The sequence below is a fragment of the Elephas maximus genome, chromosome 1 (genome assembly GCF_024166365.1).
Source record: "Elephas maximus indicus isolate mEleMax1 chromosome 1, mEleMax1 primary haplotype, whole genome shotgun sequence".
NCBI classification, from domain to species: domain Eukaryota; kingdom Metazoa; phylum Chordata; class Mammalia; order Proboscidea; family Elephantidae; genus Elephas; species Elephas maximus.
This window is the reverse complement of record NC_064819.1, coordinates 101,440,123-101,465,768: the sequence shown is the minus strand read 5'-3', so window position 1 is coordinate 101,465,768 and position 25,646 is coordinate 101,440,123. Positions and strand designations below refer to the sequence as shown.

The 25,646-nt window shown below is 52.4% G+C and overlaps 1 protein-coding gene across 2 annotated transcripts in view; it reads left to right on the top strand.

The window, feature by feature from the left end:
• The first annotated feature begins 16,198 nt into the window (after nucleotides 1-16,198).
• Nucleotides 16,199-25,646, top strand: part of MDGA1 (MAM domain containing glycosylphosphatidylinositol anchor 1) — a 60,382-nt gene continuing 50,934 nt past the window's right edge. For both annotated transcript variants that reach the window (XM_049891213.1, XM_049891219.1), the window contains exon 1: nucleotides 16,199-16,282. In XM_049891213.1, coding sequence (XP_049747170.1) covers nucleotides 16,216-16,282 — 67 coding nt within the window. In that variant the 5' untranslated portion in view covers nucleotides 16,199-16,215. The remainder of the gene's footprint in view (nucleotides 16,283-25,646) is intronic.

The following is a 25,646-nucleotide window of genomic DNA, read 5'->3' as shown; positions in this document are numbered from 1 at the left end:
TAATGGTTAAAAAAAACAGTTAATGCTCTAGGCTGCATGCTAAGGGCCTACCTCACAGGGCTGTGCCAAAGATTAAATAAGTTAATACACGTAAAGGGCTTAGAATAGTGCCTAACACAAAGTAAGTGCTCTGGAGGAATTTGCTGTTATTATTACTACGATTATTAGCCTTGGTGGTTCAAACGTTAATGTGCTTGGCTGCTAACCAGAAGGTTGGAGGTTCAAGTCCATCCAAAGGCGCCTGGCAATCTACTTGTGAAAAATCAGCCATTGAAAACCCTGTGGAGCACGGTTCTATTCTTACACTCATGGGGTCACCAAGAATTAGAGCTGACTCAATGACAACTAAAGAGACAGCAAGAGCCTTCTTTAACAGACAGGGGAACAGGAAACACAAAGTGGTGATGGAGTTTGTTGGCGGTCACACAGCCAAGAAGCTGCCAGTTTGACTCCAGGGCAGTGCCCAGGGACAGGTCAAGCAGTAAGCAAGGTGTTCACCAGTTCACATTAAGCAAGGTACCCATCGGCTTACTTGTGTTTACTTACTAATATATAGTGAACAATTTCACAAAGATGTGGTGAAAAACAGGTGCAATTGTTCACTACAGATGAGTAAGTATGTACAAGGAAGCCCATGTGTATCTTGCTTATTGGGTTATCTGGCCCTGGCAGTGCCTGTAACCCCTACCCCACATCACGCTGTCTGTGGGTCCCAGAGTGTGGGTGGTGATCTGAGCTCAAAGGTGCGTGAGTTCACATGGGCGGGGAGCAGGTGGGGAGTGAAAGGGAGAAGAGCTGGGGCCAAGAGCCAAGGCCCAAGGAACACTAGTAATGCTGCCCACAAAGGCCCTCAGCCAAACTGTGCACCTTCCACCCTTCCCAACCCCCTCCCCAAGCTCTAAGGCACGTGCAGTTCTCCCCTGGAGCATTTTTTTTTTAACAGCATATTCCCAATATATCTGCATCCCACCCTAGATCCTCTGCTTCAGTCATTTTGGAAGGGTCAGCTTTGGGCTGACCTTGAGTGACCCTGGACTTCACAGCAAACTCTTCCAGTACAGGGAGGATGCTGAGTGTCCTCCCCTGAAAAGTGGGGATACGTATACCAAAGCCAAACCAAACTCACTGCCGTTGAGTTGATTCCAACTCATAGCGACCCTGTAGGACAGAGTAGAAGTACCCTGGCCCATACAGCTTCCAAGGCTGTAAGTTTTTATGGAAGCTGACTGCCACATTGTTCTTCTGTGGAACGGTTTGTGGGTTCGAACCATTGAACTTTTCATTAGTGCTTTAACCACTGCACCACCAGGGCTCCTTGGGGATAAGCGTAGTATCTCTTAAAGGTTTTGGGGAGGATTAAGTGAGAATGGTGTACATGAACTCCATAAAGGTTAGCTGTTATTATTACTGAGGCTTGTGTTTGAATTTCCAGGGGTTAGCATGGTGCCTAGGACTTAACAAACACCTGTGTGATAACTGTCTGAATCAGACAGAACACCTTGGTTCTGGTTCTGGCTTCCCTGTTCACTGGCTGTGTGGCCTTGGGCAAGTGACTCAGAGCCTCAGTTTCCTCATCAGTAGGCTGGAGACACTAATCACCACCTTACAAGGTTCCCAGGATAAAATGAGTGAATGTGTGACAGTATTTGGAGAACTGTGTAGTGTTCTACAAATACAGTGTATGGTCACTGCTGCCTGTCTGTCCTCCCTGGAGACGGTTGGCAATATGCTGGGGAAGAGAGTAGGAGGCTGTCTTGACCTGGTGGGAAGCTCAGTTCCTTGTCAGACAAGGGGGGAGGGGGCGAGGTAGAGTGGGGTGGCTGGGAGGATGTGACCCAGGCTTGCCAGGTCCAGGAGGGACTACTAAAGCTAATGGACTGTAACCTTCCTCCCACCTGTCCTAGCTCATGTCTAATGGTTTGGCAACCAATGGTGTTACATCCTGGATATACACTTGTCTCTGTACAGATGTGTGTATATGTGTGTGGACATGTGCACTTGGGGGAGGCTCAGTTACTCCCCGGAGTAAGGAGGTGGCAGGTATGAAGTCTTTGGGAAGTCAGCTTCTCGGATTAATTCTATCCTGACCCCCTCTTAAGTGTAGTATAGATCATTGGTGAACTTGAAGCATTTGGGTTTGTTTGGATGTCTATCTTGATATCTTGAAGCCAAGCAGTTTCATGTGTGTCTATATGGGCTGCCTAACAGTGCCAATGAGTCACACAGGGAACAGGGTCAGTGGTGAGGGTGGTGAGGATAGCCATATCACCATGGTTATACATCATGGGGTACACTTGTGGTAACGGTGGTGGTGGTGGTATTGAGGGTGGACTGACAGTGGCCACTTGGCTGTCCTCTTTCACACATTGTAGACTTTTTCCCTGTAGGTCAGGTCTTTCCCTGAGAAGAAATGATGATAATGAGAAGGCTGGGAGGAGGGAGCAGGAGGAGAAGAGACATCTTCATCTCTCAGTACCTAGTCAGTGTTCAACCAGAGACCCCTCCCTGACAATCCAGCTCTCCCAATATTCATTTTTTTCTCCAGAAAGGTATGATTGGGGAGGTAATAGGTGAAAGAAGCCTGCTGGTATAGCACCTTTACCTAGACGGACTGAACATACTCTGCCTGGTCCTTCCTCTAGGCTTTTGTTCAAACTGTCCCCACCACCTGGAATGCCCTCCATTCAGGTTGATGTCTCACCTGTCTTGAAAGCTTCAGCTCAAATGCATCTCCTTTATCCAGCCTTCCTAGGCCTCATGTGCTAGAATTAAATTCTCCATTCGTGATGCTCCTAGGAGGCAAAGTGAACTGCATAGTAGTTCGGTGTGGCTCTGTGGCCAACAAGCCTGGATGGGCCAATGTTACACTGTAAATTGGGTCTCTCCTGGTTTCAGACTATAAGTTCTTGGGGTTCAGCTTTGTGTGGACCGAGACATCAGGGCCTGGAACAGTAGTGTGCTGGTAAATACTTAACCAGCTCTCCGGGAAAAAAAGCCCTGATTTGTAGCACTTGCCAATTTCCATAGTATAAATACTCCCACTGTGGCTGATTTAGAGCTTCCAATGTGAGGGCACTGAACGTGGACTTGAGAAGAGGTGCACACAATGGCTTTTGTGAACTGGTCCCAGCAGCTGGTCATATCTACGCACCGGAAATGTTGACATCAGCTAGCATCTGGCACATAGTGGACCCTCAATAAACGTTTGAATGAATGAATAAATGAATACCGAAATAAATAAATGACTGAAGAGATGGATGGGTAAGTGGAATTAAATCAAGGGGCTAGAGCAGCGATGGCCTGTGGCTGGTCTGGGGGGCAGCAGGAGAGAGGGGTTGCATCTGTGTTGGGCAGGGGTATTGGTAGCCAGCACGAGGCAGGTCCGTAGTGTCACAGCCCCTGCCCCATGGACCTCCTTTGCTCCCCTAGGCTTCCCCCAAGGCTGAGGCTGCTTTGCATTCTCTCATAAATAACCCGTAATGCCGCTGAATGCGGGTTTTCCTGTTGGGGCTTTTGTTTCTTCAATCATGACAAAAACCGCACTAATGAGTTATTGGAAAAACCAAGCCCCGCTCCAGGCCAGAGAGGCTGGATGAGAGCAGAGGGGGAGGTGCCAAGCTGGTGGGGAGGCAGGGGAGGCGGCTGAGTAATTCCAAAGGGAGCTCTGGCTTGAGAGAGGGAATTTAGAAAGTCTTAATAGCTCACGTTGTGAATGGGTAAAGCAGAGGGTCAGGGAAAACAACGGAACCCCTCAATGAGATGGACTGGCACAATAGTTGCAACAATGGGCTCAAACATATGAAAGATCATGAAGATGGTGCAGGACCGGGCAACATTTCATTCTGTTACACATAAAGTCGTCAAGAGCCAGAGCTGCCTCGAAGACAACTAGTAACAACAGCTCACTTGTGTCCAGGGCTTTATGGTTCACATAGACTATCTCAAGGAATTCCTCTCTACAACCAGGCTAAGTAGTGTCATCAATATCCCACCTCTCCAAGTGTGTTCCTGCCTCAGAGCCTTTGTACTCACTGCTCCCTCTGCATGGAACACCCTAGCCCCCACTTGGCTCACTCCCTCAGGTCCTTGCTTGAATGTCACCTCCTCAGGGAAACCTTCCTTGACTACCCGAACTAGATTAATACCACCCATCACTCTTCATCCCTTGCCCTATTTTAACTTTGTTTTCATAGCATCAGTCATGACCTGACGGGTTTTGGTTGGATTTTCCCCGAAGCAGACCCCAAGACAAGGATTCGAAAGCAGCTATACCAATAAGAGAATGGGAAGTGTTACAGGGAAGGAAAGGCAGCCAATAAAGGATCTGTTACTATTTATCCAGTTACCACTGTGGGCACTGGAGCCCAATCCCACTGGGGAACTCTGGGAGCCTCAGAGATATCCTGCCTGACAAGTGAGGGAGCTGGGGTATTTATGTACCAGCTTCTGTGAGTCATTGATTGAGGACTGCTCCCAGGAAGCTGAGAGTACCTGGCCCTCTGGCTACTACATGGGCAGACAAAGTGGGCCCTGGTGGCCAAACAAGGCTTTGTGCAAAGGTATGAGGGTGCTGGCAATTAGAAGACAGACCGAAGGCACTGAAGTTAGGGTGAGGGGATATGGGCTGCCTGACACATGCCTCACAGCATCTTCTAGACCTGTATGACATAACAATTCTGTTGTGTGTTCTTACCCACTAAAATGGAAGCTCCACGAGGAAGGGGACTTTTTGACATTCACTGTTATATCCCCAGTGCCTGGAACAGTGCCTGGCAATTAAGAAATAGCCGTTGAGTGAGTGAATGCCCATTTTACAGATGAAGATGGTGAGGCCCAGAGAGGTGAAGGGTTATGCTCAGGATTATTTATTCACACACAAAAATATTTATTGAGCATCTACTTTGGGTCCAGCATTTCTGTACGCAGGCAAACAGGACCAGAACCCAGTCTCTCTGTGACTTCAATTCTTGGGCTTCACCCCAGGTATCCCCTACCCCTGCCTGATGGGTCTAGGGTGAGGGGCTCCATTGGTGGTGACTCCATTCCATAACCCCTGACACAGAAGTGCTGCTCTGCCCTCTTGGCATGTCTAACCTCACAAGGATGGGCCTGAGAAGCCTTAAATTGAAGTTCAGGCATGAATTGTGCAGTCAGGATCTACGCTGTGATGTTTTCCCCTTTCACTTGGAATAACAGCAGACATTTTCCCTTCCTCCATCCCAAGAAAGGAACCAAGGTCAGTGTTCTGAGTTTGGGCTTTCTTGCCTCAAGAATCTTTGGGTTTGTTGTCACAGCAGCAGGGACACACCCCTCCCCATTTCGTTTGGGAGGTGGAGATCCCTTAAGGAGGAGGGAAAAAAGGGTGACCTAGAAAAAGGATGAGGAGAAACTGGTCTGACCAGGAGGGTGAAGGAAGTGGGGGCATCCCTAGCCTGGGAAGAGACAGATTTGAGGCCTTTTCTGGGGGCCTTGTGTCCTTCTGGCCTGAAGTGCCAGATGGGTCTGTTTGTGGAGATTGGACGCTAAGTGCTGAGGCCTTGAGGGTCCGCAAGAGGGTTTCTGTGGAGACCTCACAGAACCTGCCCAGGGCAGCAGGGCCAGACTGAGGCCTGACCCAGGGTTCAGAGGTCCCAACAACTGGAATCAATTTCCATGACAACCACAAGGCCTGAGGCCTCTTTTCCTGGGCCCCAGATTCTTCTATGACTCTGAAAAGACTGCCCGAACATAACTAAGGCTGATTTCTCAGCTCTCTAGAAAGCAGAGGATTGGGACCAGAATTTATTTGACTTGAAAAAATAAAACAGTATGACATTTATTGCATGTGGATATTGCGGAGTAAATTCAAACCCACTTCAGTGTGGAGGGACCTGAGGGCCTCCAGATGAAGGGGCACACACAGGTCTCCTGGGAAAGCAGACTGCCTGGGTTGAGAAGGCCACAGGGGAAACACTGGAGGAACTGAATTTTTTAAAATGTATTTGAAAATAACATTAATTTATTCCTGATTGTAAAAATAATACATGCTGCTTGTAGAATTGGGAAGAATCAGAAACATGTAAGGACAGAAATGCAAATCGCCATAATCCCATCACCCACGGTAATCATTAAAATGGTATTACCTGTCCTTCTCATCTTTATTCTACACACAGCTTTTTACACAACTGAGATCATATTAATATTATTTATGTAATTTATATTCTATGTATAGAGGACAACAGGTCCCTGAGCTCTGCATGGTAAACAAATGAGAAATATACGCACTCAAATGCTCCCACACAAACACACACACTCACATGTTCGTTTGCACAGTGAAGAATGCAGCAGAGGAAAGAACAGTGAACAGTAATGAGTCCCAAGCCTACTACTAAACAGCATGGTGACCCTGAATCATTACTTCACCCTCTCTGTGCCTCAGTTTCTTAATCTGTAAAATGGGGTTGATAAAGTCTCGTCCATCTCACAGCATTTTTGGGGGGGTCAAATGTGAAAGTGCTTTACTAACACTAGTGATATTATTATGCTGTGTGGTGGAGTGAAGGAATTAGGAACCCCAGCTTTGACATTGAATTTGCACTGTCGCTTTGAGCCATTTCTTCAGTTTCTCTGGTTCTTAGTTACACATTTTATTAAAGGAAGGACTAGACTATGATTCCTAATAATAAAATGAATCATTGTTAGAATGTTTATTATGTGCCAGACACTGTGCCTAGCACTTTGTATGTATTTTCCCATTTAATCCCCCTAACAGCCCAGTAAAGTTGGCACTATTCTTATCATCATTTCACATATGAGAAACTGAGACACAGAGAGGTTAAGTAACTTACCCAGGGTTATTCAGCGTGTAAACAGTAGAGCCAGGATGAAAATTAAGGAGCCCTGTCCAACAGAACTTTCTATGGTGATGGAAATGTTCTATATCTTTGCTGCTCAATATGGTAGTCACTAGCCACGTTGACTCTTGAGCATTTGAAACGTGGACAATGTGACCAAGGGACTGAATTTTAAATATTATTTTTTTAAACTGAAATGTAAATAGCTACTTGTGGATGGTGGCTAAGTGTTGGACAGTACAGCTTTTGGCCTCTTTCCTAGGTGAGAGGCAGCATCAAGTACTGGTAAAGAGTGCAGACTCCAGTCTCTGGAGCCAGGTTCCCTGGTTTGAACGCCAGCTTTGCCACTCACTACCTGTGTGATTTTGGGTAAGTGAATGAACCTTCCTGTTCCACAGTTCCACCATCTCTAAAATCAAGACAGTAATGGCTACTACTTCGCACAGTGGTTGTGAGGGCAAATGGCCTTCGGGCTGGGCATTTTATGGTTATGCAATTGAAACACGTATGTCTCAGAGAAACCCAGGCTTAGGGAATGAAATAGGGCATGAGAATGGGGCTGGACCATCTCCTGGAGCTGAGTGGGCCAGGCCCTTGGGGTTCCCCATTACCACGTTCCAGAAGGCACCCGGAACAGTGGGCGTAGACCCAGAACAGTGGGCGTAGAAGGCCCCTGAGGAGGGCCAGGAGAGCCAGATAATGAGGCAAGTTAATCAAAAGGACAGCAAGTCCCCAGGGCTCCAGGCGTGTCAGGAACCAAAACCGCAAGCAAGCCAGGCATGGGCGGGCCCGCGACCCCTCCCTTCCCCCCAGCCCCACATTGAGCAGTCAAGAGCGCCTCCTGCGGGGGTTTGGGGAGGAGTGGCCAGGCCACGCAGAGATGGATGGGAGTGGGTTGAGGAGAGGAGCCGGGAAATAGGATACAGGGTGGCATGACACCATCTTGTCCTGGGTCAGGACAGAGCAGACGGAGCTGCAGCAGGGCCACCACAATGCACAGCTAGGGGTGGGAGGTGGGCGCCGTCCCATCGTATTCTATGTGATGGCGCCCCCTGGAGTTTATGCCACATAGCAGCCGTGTGTGTGTGTGTGTGTGTGTGTGTGTGTGTGTGTGTGTGTGTGTGTGTGTGTGTGTGTGTGTGTGTGTGTGTGTGTGTGTGTGTGTGTGTGTGTGTGTGTGTGTGTGTGTGTGTGTGTGTGTGTGTGTGTGTGTGTGTGTGTGTGTGTGTGTGCCCCAACTCTCCAGCCTCAATGTCTACCCTAAATTCCCTGTCCTCCCCCTTGACATGGATCAAAAAGGGGATGGTGGTTTAAGGAAAAAGAATTTTCTGGGGAAAGTATGCAGAAAGGGAGCATGGAGAATCACAGGCACTGTCCCTGGGGCTCAGCCGTGGTCCCTTCCCCTTCCATGACCTCGGCTTCACCTGTCTGCTTGCTCATCCTCTTTCTACTCCCCCGCCACCAGTCTGTCTTTTCAAGCTTGAGAGCATTTGATCCTGCTTCCCTCAGAGTCACCCAGGAGAAGATGAGAAAGACCAGCTCAGCGAAACTTGATGCCTTCCATTTGGGGCTCCTGGGGCCCTGGGGACAGATGTCAGAGGACAGAGACACCCTCAGCCTGCCAGAGCCCCCACCCCTTCAGGAAACACTCCTCCCAGACAGCATCCTAGGGTGAGGCAGGAGTGGGGGTCCCTTTCCCCTGCCTCTTGTTTACATAGGAATCTCCCAGAATGTTCTGCTCCTTGCAGCCTCCTTCTCCTCCCCAGGAATTCACTTCCCCTCAGCTTGCATAAATCGCAAACAATTCTTTTTATATATTCATTATTTATATTTGTTCCTAATCTACATACTGTCTGGATGATTTGGGCCTCTGTTATCCTGATAATTCAGACCTTGTCCAAACCCCGCTTTTGTTTGAATTAGGGTAGTCCAACGTAATTCATGTTAAGCAGTAGACGTCGCTTGGCTACTAGATGCACGGCCCTGTGAATGATCCAGATATGAGTAAGATATGCACCCTGCCCTTGAGGAGCCCATAGTACCCACGGAAATGAAGCACAATGCAAGGATGCCCATCCCAACGTGGAAATAGGGAGGGCTGGGAAGGGGTGACATGAGGGAGGGCTAGAGTAACAGACAGGGCCTTCACAGCCGAGGCTGATTTCCAGCGGTTCTGCAGTCTTCTTAGCCAGATGTGTCTCCCTAAGGGAGGCTGGTGTTGTGAGGTGGAGTGGGGCTTCTTTCTGGGATGGGGCCTCTCTCCCAGAGACAGTGAGTTCTCCTCCCTGAGTGCTGACTGCTACTTGCTGGCTTCCCAGTCTTGCCTTCAAACAGGGTTGGTTCCCAAGAGCCCAGAAAGACATTTGCATTAGGAGAAAATACCCAAATAGAACACCAGGCTGCTTCCCTTGGGCTTGGTGGAAAGTTGGAAGGCTGCAGGCAACCAGGCTTAAAGGGTAGGAAATAATCTTGCAATAAAAGCCAAAGTCAGCGTAACCAGTCTGATGCCTTTCTTGTTCTCTGTCCTCTTAGCCCTTATCCATGCAGTGAGCACTTTATTACTGCTACATATTACTGTTACTGTAGATATTCCTGTATCTGCTCAGCTCCATTTTTATACCAGGAGCTATAACCCTATAGTAGTAAACTCCCCTCCCAGACTGGGGCTCCCTGAGGCAAGGCTGTGTCTCCCCCTCAGACTGGGGCTCCCTGAGGGCAGGGCTGTGTTTTCACCTCAGACTGGGGCTTATTTTTACTTGTAAACCTCTAGCACAATAAGGTACCCATTATGATATAGGCACGATAAGTATTTGTTGAACTAATGAATAAAGAAACAGGAGAACCCAACTTTTCCAGCTCATTCACCCCCCTTCCCAGACCCGCCCAGTGGGGAAGCCAAGCTGGGTAAATTAGCATTCCTTAGACCTACTAAGAGCGGGAAGACCATATATTTTCCAAGCTGGCTTTAAAACCAATTAGTTTTGACCCACTGAATGGTCAGCTCAAAAAAGTTAAAACCTCCCCTGTTCCTGCATCAGTGTGAATAAAGGGAATTTGGGACACCCCAGGTGATCCCCCACTTGGGACATGGTGTCATCTAGATGTCGGGCCTCAGGCACAGCTCACAGGCTTTGGAGTCTGGGCTGGGAGCAATCTCAGAGCCAGCCTAGGCCCATTGGCTTGTTGTGGAAATGAAAATCTAGAGCCCAGAGAGGGGAAGGGGCTTTCACAAGGTTACAAAGGGAGACAGGGCAAAATGGTGAGGAAGGGGAGTCGAACTCTGGTCTCTTTTGTGTCCTCCCCCTACCCCTGCTATCATTCTAGAACTGGTATTTCAATAACTCGCTGTGTGACCAGAAGTCGGTCCATGAATGTCTCTTTGCCTCAGTTTTTGAATCTGTAAAATGGAAGTAGCCACATAGCTTACTTACCTCTCAGGGACATTTTAAAGACCAGGTAGGTGTGGAAAGTCCCTGGAAAGTTCAAATGTGAGGGCACCCATGGCGATGGTTGTAAAAGCATTTACAAGAGAATCCAAATGGGTCGGCCTTTCCAGCGTGGGCATGGTTCCCAGTCTTACAATCCAGCCCTGTCGATATTCATTCATGAGTTCATATAAGCATGTATTGAGCACCCACTAAGTGTCAGGCACAGTGCCAGGTGCTGGGGATACTACTACGGTGCCCCTTCATTCTATTCCTCATGCAGTAGCCAGAATGAGCCTGTTGAATTTAAGTCAGATTTCATCCTTCCTCTGCTCAAAACTCTGCCATGTCTCTCACTCACAGCAAAAAAAAAAAAAAAAAATGCCCTGCAATGGTCCCAAGACCCAAATTACCTGCCCCCTTAACTTCTCTGATCTTATCTTCCTATTCTTCTCTCACCTACTCAGCTGCGGCCATACCCGCCTCCTCACTACCACAGGGCCTTTGCACTTGCCGTCTCCTCTCCCTGCCATGCTCTTCCCCTACCTCTTTCAGGTCATGACTTCAGTGTCAGTGGGACCTTCTCTGGACACCCTCTCTAACATTTTAGCCCCTCACATTTCCTACTTCTCTTTTGAGCTATAATATTCTCCTTAACATTCAAAAAAAAAAAAAAAAAAAACAGTTGCCTTTGACTCGGTCCTGACTCATGGCGACCCCACGTGTGTCATAATAGAACTGTGCTCCACAGAGTTTTCAGTTGCTGATTTTTCAGAAGTAGATCACCAGGACTTTTTTCTGAGGTACACAAGGGTGGACGGAAACTGACAACCTTTTAGTTAGCAGCTGAGCCCTGTTAACCGTTTGCATCACTGAATGATTCCTCCTTTACATTCATTGCTATTTAAATACTATTGATTTTTCTTATTTATGTGGCCTATTGTCTGTCTCCTCACTAGAATATAACCTCCGTGAGGGCAGAGATTTTTGTCTGTTTTGTTCACACTGCACTTGCAGTGCCTAGAGCCGTGTCCGGCACATAGTAAGCGCTCATTCAGTATGAGTGATGAACGTACAGACAAGGTTCCCGCTCTCATGGAGGCTGCATTCCACCAGCAGAGGGCCTGTGGGAGGGGGGTACGAGGCGGGAAGGAGTGATGAAGGCTGGGCAACAGAAGTCTCTGGGACCCCTCCTCTCCGAGGGTACCACCGTGGAATTGCATTATCACTAGTTTTGAGCAGCACAATTTATAACAGGAGTTAACTGCTTACTAATTAGCAGCTGGAGCCATTAATTGGCTGTTTGTTAGAGCCCGAATTAATAAACTGGTCTTTCAGCGGGGTCATAACTCTCCGGGTTCCTCACCCCCTCCCAGCCAGTCCTTCCCCACCTGACCAGAAAAAGTGTTGCTCTAAGATTGAATCGATATCTGCCACTGTATGATTTTCAGAGACAATTTCCCTCACAAGGCGACGACACCTTCTCTGCAAAGTCTCTTCCTCTCTTTCTCTCCCTCTCTCCTCTTCAAAGCCCTGACTCAAGGGAGGCAAGTGAGCTCAGGAGATGGGAGAACTTTCTAGTAACATCTTCACAACAAAAGCCCGTACCTGCCCACTTTGGTCAAGGCCTGGGGCTCCTAGTTCCCTGGCCTGTCACACAACCTCTCAGTCAGCAGGTAGCTCCTGAGTCCTTCCTGGGTCCCAAGTGCTGCGTTTTCTCTGGGGCAAAAGAACAGGGTTTTCCTTCAATGGGAAGTGACTCCTGGACCACCTTGGGTGGAACCCAAGACTTGGTAGCCCAGGCGCTGACCACTGAACCTCCAGGCAGCCTGGCCTCATTCTCATCCAGTGTCTGATGACCCACCTCACAGACACCTCAGAACCAGCTCTCATGCCCCCCCGCAGCCCAACTGGGGCTTGGAGAATTATTCTCTCTGTGTGACGAGAATAGGAAACACCTAGGCCCTTACATCTCTTCAGCCTAGAACAGTGGAGAAGAGTAAGGCCACTGAGCCAAGTTACTTGGCTCAAAGCCCAGTTCGGCCACTTAGCAGCTGTTGAGTCACTAAACCTTTCTACGCTATTCTATGAGAATAACAGCCTTATCTCATATAGTTGCTATGAAGGTTAATAAACAGTTAATTTTTTTTTTTTTTTTTACATGTGAAGGACAGTGTCTGGCATGTGGTGTTAGCTATTGTGATTACTCACTTCTCTCAAACACCCAGTGAGGTGACCCATGATCCTACCCATTTTACAGGTGGGGAAACTGAGGCCTAGATGACTGATGACTCCAAAGTCTATAGTGTTCTTTCCCTTCTCCCATTGTCAGACACAAGATGCTGTCAGAGGCAGCAGGTCGGCACACTTGGGGGAGGAGATGACGGAATTTACAGGCACACATAAACAGGCTGTCAAGGTGTTTACGCTGTATACAATTAGCTGCAGAGTACATATTCACAAGCGGATTTGCTACAGCAAATGTTCGATCCCAGCCTGGTTTGAACTGGGTCCTCTGCACCTCGCCCCCTTCTTCCTGCCCCTCCCTTGCCATAAGTCTTCTCTTTCCTCCAGCCCAGTGTAAGTGTTTTAAGAGGGCAAACTCAAGAGAATGGTAGCTGGGTCAGTGGGGTTCCCTGTCACCCATGAGCACACCTCAAAACCAAAGAGGAACAATTAACTGCTGTTTGGTGCTGGGAATAGAAAGTCAGTTTCCTGTTACATGGGTAAGTGCTCACTTGGTTCAGAATCGGCAAAGCCAGGGAAAGCTGGAATCACTGTGATTGCTCCCTGAGAGCTTCCTGGAGGAGGTGAGGATTTCCAGCAATCTTTGAATAATGGGAAGAAGATGACAATAAAAGAAGTTATGCATCACCACACCCTCAGTGCCACTTCCTTTTCAGGTTGAGTGTAGGAAGAGGCAGGATAGCTCTGTATCCCTGTGGAGGCAGAAAACGGATTTTTCTGTTGGGGGTAATGGTTTGGGGGGAGCAGACAGGATGGCTTCGTTGGAGGTATTCTAGGTCTGTCTGTGGTGTCTGTCCTGTGATGGGCATCAGTCATTCATCTGACAGATCTTTAGCAGGACCTGCTGTGTGCCCACTACAAACCTGGGTCTGATTCTCTTATTCAGCCTTGGACACACAGGGGAAGAAAGGAGGGAGGGAAGGAAGGAGAGGGGAGGAAGGGAGTGCAATGGTGATAGTGAGGGTGGGCATGGGAAATCCTCAAACACTCTGAACTCCCAGACATGGACAGGAAAGGATATGAGAAGAACCCAGCTGAAGGCACCCCCCCTCAAGCCTCTGAGCACTTCCCAACACCTCCCCTCACACACCCCTACCCCGGGTGCTCCTGTGGGGGTCTGCCCCAGAAGGTCAAGGGAAGAGGGACTCAGCAGGAAATGTGCCCAGGGAAAGGGTAGTATATTATTACTATTTTAAAAATTTATGTTTTAATTTATATACAGCAAAATTGACTCTGGCGTGTGCGTGTGTAGTTCTATGAGTGTTGGCAAATGCATACAGTCGTGTAACCACTATCACAGGCAAGATATGGAACAGTTTCGCAGGTGGGAGGAGGAAGGTTTATAATTTCCCGGATTGTTAGTTGCTGCGGTTGTCCGCGCTCCCACGAGCCTCCCTAATACAATCCCCGCGCACACGCCGAGATAAATAACGGCGACAGGTGGAGCAGGTGAGATTAGCAGGACCTGGGTAGGGGGAGGCACCATCGGAGGCGCGGGGGAGGTGGCCCGCCTCGCTTCCCAGGCTACGCCCCTCCCCGCGGGCCTTTGGGAAGGTTGCCCTCCCCGCCTCTGTTCGTGGAGGACCGGGTTGAGGTACCGGAGGCCCGGAGCCTAGACTCTCCGGGTTGGAGCCGGCCGGGGCTTGGCTGCGGGAAGTGCGGGCGCCCCTGCGGCGCTTGGGGGGGCCTGAGGTCCGGATGGGGAGGCATGATGGGGCGAGGGGCAGAGCTGGGGAGAAAGTGGGGCGAGTTCGGCGGAAGGGGGTCTGTGGGCTAACCTGTTGGCATCATGGGGGCCGCGGCACCGGCAGGCTCTCGGAGCGCTCTCTCTCCGCCCCCAGCTGCGTCAGCTGCCCTGGCGGTAGCCCCGGCGCCGGGAGAGGCCGAGGCGGCCTGGAAAGGGGCGGGGGCTCCGAGGGGGGGACTCCGGTGTAGGGGGGGCGCAGACAACCTTGCAGACCGACTGCAGGCGGCCAGCTCGCGCGCCTGCAAGGCCAGAGGAGCCGCAAGCTCCCGGGTCTTTTCCTTGGACCCCCTCTTTAGTCCCAGCCCCCAAAAGTGCAAAACATTTAAAAGTGTGCAATGGCCCACGGGTTCGGGTTCCCGGGCTGAGCGGCTGTGCGTGCCCCTCGAGCGTGCTGGAATCGGTGCATCCGGCTCGGGCAGCCAGATTAGGCGTGCAAGGGCGGGCGAAGAGCAAGTGTGCGAGCGTGCGGCTGCAGAGACCGCGCCGAAACCCACGTCCCTCCGCCACTGTCCTCGGGATAGATGGATCCATTTCTGCTTTCTGACATTTTCCGGCCGGGGATAGGAGGGGGGGCCGAGAGAAGAGAGACAGAGGGAGAAAGAAAAGAAAGCAGGCAGTCTGCTTCCCCCAGCCCTGTTTTGTTTTCTCTAATTGGTCCTGGGGGAGGCGAGGAAATTGGACAGAGGCTGGGCCGGGCGAGCTGGGCTGCCTTTAATTGGCTCCTTTTTTTAACTGGAGGGGAATCAAACAGGAGAGCGAGCGACAAAGGGTGGGAGAGCGAGAGACCGAACGAGGAGACGAGTGGAGGAGGGAGGAGGAAGGGAGGCGGGAGGCAGGAGGCGGGGGGAGCGCGGAATGAAAAGCTCCGAGGGGGGAGAAAGCAGCACAGCGAAGCCCAAGTTGCCGAGCGAGCCTAGCGCTCCCGCGGCCGGGAGCGGAGCGGCCGCGGCGCCCGGGAGCCCGGCCCGGCCCCGCCCGCTCGGGGCCCCAGCCGGCCCAGGCCGCGGGGCGGGGGCGCGGGCGACCAAGTTGGGGCGCGGCGCACACCGGCTCTCGAGAGAGCACGGAGCCCGGGAGCGCCACGGCCGCGGCCAGACGGCAGGAGCGGAGCCCGGCGAGCGGAGGCGAAGAGCTGCGGCTGTGCCGCAGCCCCGGCCTCGGCTAGAGCGCGAATCTTTTTCAAACGACTCAAACTTTCCTCCTTTCCCGGCTTTCTGCGGTCCCTCTTGGCTGGAATTGGTCTCCTGGTTCCCGCGGGGCGTCGGGACGCGGTTCTTTGCTGGGGTGCCTTGGCGCCTTGGCTAACTTCGCGGACCCGGGGACCCGCGGTGGTCGCCTTTCGGCCGAACCCAGCCCGCGCTGCTCCCGACTCAGGAGGGCGGGGACCCGGGTTCCCTAGCTGCGGGGAGGGTGCTCAGTGCGACCCCCTTGGGTCGGGCCGCGGAGCCCACGGCGCCGGCCGCCGGCGCAGGACTGGAGACAGCGGATTAACCCGAGCGGAGCTCCGACCTCCCCGCCCCCCAGCTCCGCGGAGGGGCGTCCCCTGGGCGGGGAAACGACAAGTTTGTCAGTCGTCGGTGGCCTGTTGGATCGAAGCGTCGCCGCCGCTGCAGAGGGGTCCCTGGAGCCCAGCACCTCGCGCGGACAGTTCCGGGGATCCGGGGCGGCTCGGCAGCTGGGCTCCTCGGGCTGGGGCGCTGGCTGCTGGGCCGGGCGCACCGAGGCACCCGGGACCGGGCCAGCGCCCCCTGCATACCCACGCGGGCAACGACCCCGCCGGAGGAGAAACCCGGGTCGCCGCCGCCGCCGCCTCCTCAGTCTCCTGGTCTCAGTCGCTGTCGCCCTCTCTGTCGCCGCTGGAGGAAGGAGGGGACGCAGGGGGTGTCGCGGGGCCCCGGCGGATGCGCCCCCCGCCGCCTCTCGGGCTACGCCGCCTCGCGGGGATGAAGCACGGACCGTGAAGATGGAGGTGACCTGCCTTCTACTTCTGGCTCTGATCCCGGTTCACTGCCGGGGACAAGGAGTCTATGGTAAGAGCCCGCGTTCGGCTCCAGCCGGCTTGGCCCAGGGCGCACCACCCGCGCTCGCCGCGCGCGGAAACTTTGCAAGAGGCGCAAAGTGCGCTCTGCAGGGGCTTGGTGGAGGCCCCGGCTTGGACTCTGGAGTAGATGTTCGCGTCCCCGCCCTCTCCTGGGCACTAGTAGACCGAGCTAGCTGTCTCGGAGTACGGGCATGGGTCGTAGGGTCTGGCGTGAAGCCGGGGTTACCAGAGGGTGTTACCCACCTTCCCAAACCCTGCCAGGGGTGGGAGCGACTCGGAACCCTTGAGAGTACCCACTCGGCTCGGGAGACCCCGAAGACCCCTAGCCCGGGGTTGGGGCAGCGACTTGCACTGAAACCTGGTCCTTCTCTGGGTGGTCTCTGGAGTGGAAGCCGAGCGATGCCTGATCCGGAGTTGAGCGCGGCTTGCGGGCGAGCGGGCTGCAAGCACCGCGCCCGGGTGGCGGGTTTGCCTTCACCGTTATCGCAGCGGCTTTGCTTCTTTTATTCGCTTCTCCACAGCCTGAGGGGATGCCAGCATCCTCTGGCTTTTGCTTCTGTGATCCTGCACCCCTTTACGGACCTCTCCTGAGCCAGTTCTTCCTGCCCTTGGTTCCCAGCTACAAAAACCCAGTCTCACCTTCCTTCTCCCTGCTCGCACGCACACGGACACATTCAGCCATGGTCCCCAGGAAACGCACACATGGCACGCACCCACCTGGCTACGTGTTCAAACTCTGCCTTTCGCCACAAAGCTTTGCTCCCACGCCCACACTCCTCGCTCCCGGTGCGGACAGGGACTGTGGTTACTCCTCGCTCCCCTCCCGTGGGTTTCCTCAGTCAGGGAAAGGCCTGAAGAACATTGTCTGTTCAGGGTCACCTGGGCACACTCCTTGGGGACCCTCTCTCCGAGTTCTCCTGGCCCCAACAGCTTAAAAAGTCAGTCTCAGGGTGGAGCGGCACTTACTTTGCCTTCTCCTGACTCCTAGGTGCTCTTTGTAGGTCACTTTTTAATGATGTGTAGCTGGGGTGGGGAGGATTCTCCCTTCTCCTCTCTCTGGGTGGAGGGCCTCATTTTTTGCCTTTGGGTCAGGGGGAGTATGATCTGTTCTGTGCAGGAGTGGCAGAGGCCTTATCCCCTAGGCTGCCAGCCTCAAGTCCAGATGCTAAATGCTTCCTTCTGGAAGGTGCCTGGCCTGTCTCTGCCTGTGCTTGGCAGGAGGGACAGGTGTCCTGAGGGGTGTCTGGGAGGTGACATGTTCCTGGCCCTACACAGATAGCTGGCTTGGGCTTAATTCTCTGGTGAGGCTGGCCAGGCATCTGGCCAAACTCTGCTTCTTAATTAGTTTGTGTGTCTCTTTCTGCCTGGCCCCTTGCATAGGCCAGAAAAGGCAGGAAGGAGGAAGAATGCAGCAGGCACTGGGAGAGACTGGGTTGTTGGGAGGAGGCCACTGAGCGGGTCTCAGAGTCCTTGGCCTCCCTTGGGTAGAGGAAGACACCACGGGTCTGTGAGTTCCTCTTCTTTCTCCCCAAGGTTTCCCTACAGCTTCCTTGCCTCCACAAAGGTGGCCTGAAAAGGATGCCGCTGAGGCCTTTGCTTCTTGCTCATCACACCCCAGAGGCTCCAAAGAGATGAAAACCCTCCTTGTCTGCTGTTGTCCTCCACTCTGCCCTCCCTCTGTGTGCTCTTGGGCAGATCTGGCCAGTCCATCCCCTGACCTGGCCTCTCCTCCATCCTCTCCAGCTTCTCCAACCTTCTCCAGGGCTGTGCAGTCCCATCTTGAGGAGGCTCTTCTGAGCCTAGCCTGGAAACCCTGGCAATGAGGGCAGGGGGTGGAGGACAGGGAGCGGCGGTCTCTATAGACTCTTATTTCCGAGTGTTTAGGGGCCAGGATTCAGCCATAGGCTTATTGCCCCCTTTTTGCTCTGTATTTTCTTATTTTCCTCATGTCCCAGCTGCTCTCCCTCAGCAGATCAAGGAGGGCTGGGTGCATTGAGGCCAACCCCTGGCTCTTGGGCCATGTTCTTTGCACCTTCTCTCTGAGAGCTTGGCTCCATGGAAGGCTGGGACCTCAGGGGAGCTGCAGGGTGGGATGGCTGAGCGGAGAGATAAGTGGAGAAAGGTGATCATCTAGTATGAAATGGGAGGAGGAGGGCAAGAGGCTGCTGAGTTCCTTGTGATGCTAGAAGCTTTGGCCAGATACAACAAAAGGGTGCATCTTTGTAGGACTGGGACCCATTTCAGAAGTAGTATGAGAGCTGGGAGATAGTACGTGGGTGGCACAAATGTTTAAGCACTTGGCTGCTAACTGGAAGGTTAGCAGTTCAAGTCTACTCGGTGGTGCTCAGAAAATAGGCCTGGTGGTCTAATTCCAAAAGTTCAGCCGTTGAAAACGCTATGGAGCACAATTCTAATCTGACACACGTGGGGTTGCCATGAATCAGAATTGACTCCATGGCAAGTAGGTGTGAATGCTGGTATTAGTTCTCCTGCCCCCCCCCCCACTGCCCCATTTCTTTGCCCACAAAGCAGATGAAGCAGCCTGAGAAAGAGTGAGGGTAGTGGGTAGGGACAAGCAATGGCCACTCATGGCCATCACTGTATCACCGCACCCATCATGGTGCCTGGCACACAGAAGGGCTTGGCAAATATTTATTGAATCAATGATGGGCCATGCTTCTTGAAATTCTTTCTCCCTAAGAAGTCTGTCTAGGGCAGTTGGCAGCAGGGCAACGGACACTCTTTGAGTGTCTCTGCTTAGGGAGAGTCACAGAGTCTTAGGTTGGCAGCCATCGAAGACCTCAGGGAGGAGAAGAAGGAGAAGGCTGGAAGCCCCGTGCTACCCCAGCAGTGGGGAGGGAGGCAGCAGGTTTTAATCAAGGCACAGGAGAAAAGTGTGCCCTGGGGTGGGATCCCCCACTCCTGCCCTGAAGCCTGAGAGGCCGAAGGAGTGGCAGATGACCATGGAGGCTGAGTAGAGAAAAGGGAAGAAGAGCAGGTGTGGGGGGCAAAATGCTCAGGATCTGGCCTGGGCTTGGGGTCTCTATGGAGGCTGGTAGGAGACAGGTGCCCAGAGCCCTATGCTCTGCCTCCTCTGAGGCTCCTCCCACCCTCTCTGAGGTCTGCTGTCCACAGTAGGGCTGGGGAGGCATTCACAGCCTCACCAGGTGGCTTCCCTCTTCTTTGGGGCACAGATGCTACAGCAGCCAAGTGCTGGACAAGATGGTCCATTTGGAGCCAGTCCCCCTTGCCTCAGCTTCCTAATCTCCTGGCCCAGTTTATTGTCCTCAGAGGATGGGTTCTGAAATCTGCTTTCTGGCAGGCCAGGAGGGTGAGCTGGCCCAGGGGCGGGGGGCGGGGGGCTAGTTCTGGGGCCACGGCAGTAGCCAGGTGATGGAGAAGGAGTGTTCTGTGGGTGGATATGGTCAGAGAACACTCTCCTCCCCCCTGGCTTCCTCACCCACTCCCATAGCAGCTGAACTTCCAGCCAGGAACAGGACGGTGGGACTCCTCTCCTGTACAAAAAACACAACAAATCCCTGGATTATTTAATATGCAGGAGTGGGAATTGACATTATCCTTAAGACAGGTTGTTTGCAACTTACTGGTGGAAGTCAAAATATTTCACCAAAGGTGTCATCAGAAACTACTATCCTATGCTAATTTTTGTGGGAACATGAAGACAGATGTTGAATAATTTGACAAGAGCAACATAGCTTACAGAATTATCACCAAGTCAGGCTTTTTTCCCTCCTCTGGGGGGTGTGGAAGAAGGAATTTCAGGAAGCGTGTCTCCCAGCCCCGTCTCCCCTGCGTTGATCTGGGTGTGAGCGCTCTTGGGATTTTTCATTGTTTCTACCCCATGCCTGGAGCCTGGCTGTCCATACCTGGCCTCCTCCTGAAGAAGGCTGGGAGGCATGGCAGCAGAAAACCCCAGTTCCCTAGGACTAGCAGAAGGCTTTGGGATTTCTAAATGTCCTTGAGAAGGCCTACACCTCTGTCCCTTCTTCCTTCTCAGTTCTAGAAATTGTAGGAGGGAGAGAGAAGGCTTTGTGTGCGCAAATCCAGGTTGTTTGCTTTGCCAGGTTCGTCTGCTCCCCCCCCCCACCCCGTCTGATGGGGCCCCTGAGCCAGCCTGTGGGTTCCCCAGGCCCCTGGTGTTGGGCTGCAGCATCCCAGTCAGGTCTAAGATTCTTATGGCATCCCTATCTGGCAGCCTGGGTGGGAAGGCCGTAGGTTGTGGGGGCGGTTAGAGGGGATTTGATTCACCAGGAAAGCACCCTGGAGGGGGTGGACTGGGGACATGCCAATGGCCTATGTGTAATTGGCCAGGCCTAGCTGCGAGCTGCAGGGCTGGGGTGGCAAAGCCTCATTTAGAGCCTGGTATTAGCTCTGCTTTGCTGGAACATGGAGAGGCGGGTGGGGAGCTCCGTAGGGAGAATGGAGGGAGCTAATCACAGCCGGCAAGGCCCGGCAAATGAATGATGCAGGAAATCAATACCTGGGGGCGGGAGTGGAAATCCGGGCAGTGGTAGCAGCCCCGGCTTCTCTCTGCTGCCCAGGAGGCACAGGCCTGCCTGGGAGGAGCGCAGAAGACAACCCCTCCATCCCTGCCCCCACTCACTTTCATTCTCTTGTGGCTGGGCTCAGGAAGATTGGGTCAAGACATGTTCCACCCGGCAAAGACGGGTGACCGGGAAGGTGGAACCTTGGGCCTCAGTCCTGGAAAACTCACCCTGCCCCCTACCTGCCTTTGGACACCCAAGCCTGACTAGGTCCCAGGTGCAGGGTTGTGTGTAACTGCTTGGGGGGCCTGCCCTGTGTGGCAGGCTGGCGCTGCTGCTCCAGATGTGGCCGGCAGGGGGAGGGCTTGGCCACCACATTGCTTCTTGCCTTTCCTGGAATCCCCTGGCCTCCTTCCTCCCTGTGGGATGAGAGTTATTCTAATTTCTCAGCCTGCAGAGGCCTGGGGTTCCTCAGAGCCTTCTAAAGCTCCTGGCTTCCCTCCAGCTCCCACATACCTACTCCAGTGTCCCAGGACACCCACCTGTGGCCAAAGTCACATTTTCTGCACCCTCAGTGTGGCCCAAGTTTCCCCTTGGCCAGAGCAGGATTCTTTGGTGGGCTTAGCTTGTGAGCTCCTGCCCAGGTGAGGCTATGTGCCCACCAGCAGGGTAGGGACTTGTGCCCTTGCAGAGCTGCCTCTTTGTAAATCTGGGGCAGGGCCCCTCTTCTGCATCTTCCTCTCCATCGTCAGAAGACCCTCCTTTCCAGGCATGCATCTGCTGATCACAGGCACTAGGCACTAAGGAACCCCTATTGCATTTAAAAGGAGCCCTGGTTGAAGCACTCAGCTGCTAACCAAAAGGTTGCTGGTTTGAACCCACGGGCCCCGTCGCAGGAGAAAGATGTGGCAGTCTGCTTCTGTAAAGATCTACAGCTTTGGAAACCCTATGGGGCAGTTCCACTCTGCCCTATACGGCCACTGTGAGTCGGAATCAACTAATGGCAGTGGGTTTTTGGTATTGCATTTAAATGCTGACATGGGAGGCAAAAGAATGCTTCCCTCAAAGGAATGGATCTTTTTTTTTTTTTTTTTAAAAAAGCAATCTCCCTTCCCCCAAGTCTCTGAGTAACACATACTGCTTGTGAAACAATCCAACATTACGTAAAAGTATAAGGAAGGAAGTAAAAGTCACGCCGCGTCCCACCATGCATTTGGTGATGGTTCTTTCAGGCATCTTTTTGTGCAAAGAGAATGAACCTTGTACGGAGAATCATTACTTACAACAATATGGTAATCCCTTTTTGTTGTTAGGTGCTGTGCAGCAGATTTGGACTCAAAGTGACTCCATGCGACAGAGTAGAGCTGCCCCCAAGATTTTTTTAGGCTGTCATCTTTATGGGAGCAGATCATCAAGTCTTCTGCGGAGCTGCTGCTTGGGTTCGAACTATAGACCTTTCAGCTAGCAGCCAAGCGTTTAACCGCCAGGGCTTCTTTGTAATCCCTTGATGTGTTGCCGTCAAGTCAATTCCGACTCCTAGCAACCCTATAGGACAGAGTAGAACTGCCCCATAGGGTTTCCAAGAGTCAGCTGGTGGTTTTGACCTTTTGGTTAGCAGCCGCGCTCGTAACCACTGCACCACCAGGGCTCCTTGTAATCCCTTATGGGTGTGTAAATACCACATACCTTACCAAGCATTTTCATCCCTCTACCTCATTTGGTTCCCATAACAACCCAAGAGGTCAGCACAGAGGGTCCTATTGTCCTCTTTTAATGGGTAGGGAAACCGAGATTCCAGAGGTTTAAACGATCTGCTTGAGGTCACACAGCTGGTAAGGAGCGGCTCATGACTGCATCCTAGCGGGTCGTCTGATATGAGAGCAGGAAAGCAGTGTGAGGTGTCCTCTAAGTCACCATCATTAAATATTTACTGAGCACCTCCCTTGAGCAAGGCCCTGTTCTGGGCATTGACAGGGCTACTGAGATGAATAAGATGGAAGCTGTGCCCTCAAGGAGAAAGGGAGGGGACTTACATACAAGATGGTGGTTCCTGGGAGATCTTGATAAATGCCACGTGGCAAGGGCAGATAAAGGGCTGTGGGGATTCGGGGGAGGAAGAAATTACTTGCAAGGCCTTATGGGGGGCTGGGCTGGGGTGGGGGCGATGTGAACTGGCCTTGATAAATAGAGGTAAGGACTAAGGAGATGCCGAGAAGGGCATCTCAGGTGGAGGACAAAGCTGTGAAGGCTACAGAAACTGAGTGTGTGTGTGCGTGTGTGTGGCGGTGGGGGGGGGAGTAGTAAGTGGCTCAACTGGGCTGCAGCATAGGTCGAAGAGAATCAAGGCAGTTAGGGCTGGAGTAGTAAAGGAATAATAATAAAAATCACTAATGTTTACTGCTTGGGCTAGTATGAATATGCGTTATCTTCTTTAGTCCTTGCTACAACCCCTTGAGATGGTCATTTATCAGCCCATTTCACTGATGCATAAACTGAGGACTCAAAGAGAGCCTCACTTGTCCAAGTGGCACAGTCAAACATGAACTCAGATCTACTGATTGCAAAGCCTGTACTTGGGGGAAGAGGGGCTGGAATCCTGGGTTTGGGGGAAGATATCAGGAGGGTTTTAAGCATGGAAATGGGTAAATGTGAGCCCGTATTTTGGGCTGGGTAGCTGTGCACCTCTGTGTTAGAGGGGGCTGCCCAAAGAGTTGGGTCGGGAGGCCCTGAAGTTGTCCAGGGGAGGTGTCGTGAGAGCTTGACCCAGGGTAGTGGCTATGTGAATGGACGGAAGGGAGTGGGTACAAGAACTGCAGTCATTCAACAAACACAGGAGTGCAGGCTGTGTTTGAGACACTTGAGATATGTAGTAGGGGAAACAAGCTTTTACTCCTTTGGAGTTGACATTCAAGTTGTGGGGAGACAGGCAGTGAACAAGTCAACAAATGAGTATATAATGTGTCAGAGGTGGACGAGTACTATGAAGAAGGGTAGAGCACCTAAGAGGAGCAGGAGTAGTAGATCATGGTGCAAGTTCATTCGTACACGGTGGTGGTGGTGGTGGGGGGGTGTCTCTCAGAACAGAGACCTGAAGATGCTGACGGAGGAAGCCCCATGGGTATCTGCAGAAAGTGTATTCCAGGCAGGGGAATAGCCAGTGCAAATGCCCTGTGGTAGGATCATGTCTGATACGTTGAACTAAACTGAGGAGTCCAGTGTGACTGAAGCAGAGTGAGCAAGGGGGAGGGTAGTAGGAGGTGGGGTCAGAGGGACCAGATTGTTTGGGGCCTTAAAAGCTATGTAAGGACTTTGGATTTTATTCCGAGCAAGATGGGAAGCCAGAGGAGGGTTTAGAATCTCCCTGGCTGCCATGTGGAAAATAGACTGTAGGAGGGTGGGGGCAGGGTGAGGGAGTTAGAAGCTGTTGCAAAAGGCAAGAGTCTAGATTGTAAGATCATTAGGCGCTCACAGCGCATTGGAAAGAACTCAGGCAAGGGCTAGAACCTCAAAACAGCTCTGAGATTTGGGGTTGGGAGACTGCACACAGTGGCAGTGAGACAGAACCAAGGCCACAGGAAGCCAGACAGGTTTGGGGCAGTGAAGAGGTTAAGAGCCTGGACTTTTGAGTAAGAAACTGGGGTCTGTGTCCCAGCTCTGCCCCATGCCAGCTGTAAGACTCTGAGAAGTTATATTTGCTTTTTGAGCTGTGGCTTCTCAGTAGCAAGATGGGGATAAGGCACCTACTGCCTGGGTTTGTGGTAAGCGAGCAATGAGCCTGTGGCTGGCAAGCACTGAGCATACTGCCCGGCACTCAGGGAGCCCTCAATAAAAAACTTTATGTTAATGACAATGTGAGTTCAATTTTGAACTTCATGCTGGGACAGCTCGGGGAGGTGTTGAAAAGGCAGGAGGACATGAGTGTTGACACGCGGGAGAGAGATCAAGTCTGAAAAGGTAGGTTTGCAGTTGTGGATTTCTATCCACAGGCCAGTGAGGGTGAAGACATGAGGCAGAATAACCACCAAGGAGGAAAGGATAGAGGGAGAGAAGGGACTGGGCCGAGGCCAGAGCCCTGGGGTGCACCAGCATTTGGGGGGTGGGAGGAGAAACGGGAGACATATTGGGTGGTGTAAGGGAGGTAAGGGGAGGCCCAGGAGGGGACTGGGTCTTGAAAGCAGGAGGGGGCAGGGGGTGGAGGCAGGGGAGGAACGGCTGTCTGAGGTAGAGGAGGAGATGGAGTCAGGAAGGGCCACCCCAGAACAGCACACAGAGGGTTATTCCTCAGACTTCCCTGTGCTCAGGAATCTCCTGGAGATCTTGTGAAAATGCAGATTCCGATTCAGTGGGTCTGGGGCTGGGCTGAGTTTCCACGTTTCTAACAATCTCCTGGAAAATGCTGATGCTGCTGGTCCATGGACCACACTTTGAGTAGCGAAGGCATAAAAGAAGGAAGATTGGACTCCTGTGGACAGATGTGGGTTAGAGGGCCAGGCAGCCAGGGGGTTGTCTCTGAGGTACCTTGGCCAGTAGCCTCATCTCTCTGAGTCTCAGTTTCCCCATCTGGAAGGTTGGTTCAGGCATGCCCGCCTCTTGGGGTTATAGAGAAACTTGAGAGTGATAGCACTTTGTAAACCCTAAGGTGAACTTTGGGGACTCCGTATCACGGGAGCAGAGGGCGTGGCAGGCAGATGGCGGGGAGCCCCGGGTATGGGTGGCATGTGGAAGCAGGAGGTGCAGGCTGTGCTTTTGAGAAAGGCGGCAGGGCAGGGCAAGCTGCAACAGCTGTTCTCCTACCCAAGCCTGTGGGAGGCTGGGGCTGCAGGGGTGGGCGACCTCAGTGGGCTGGCA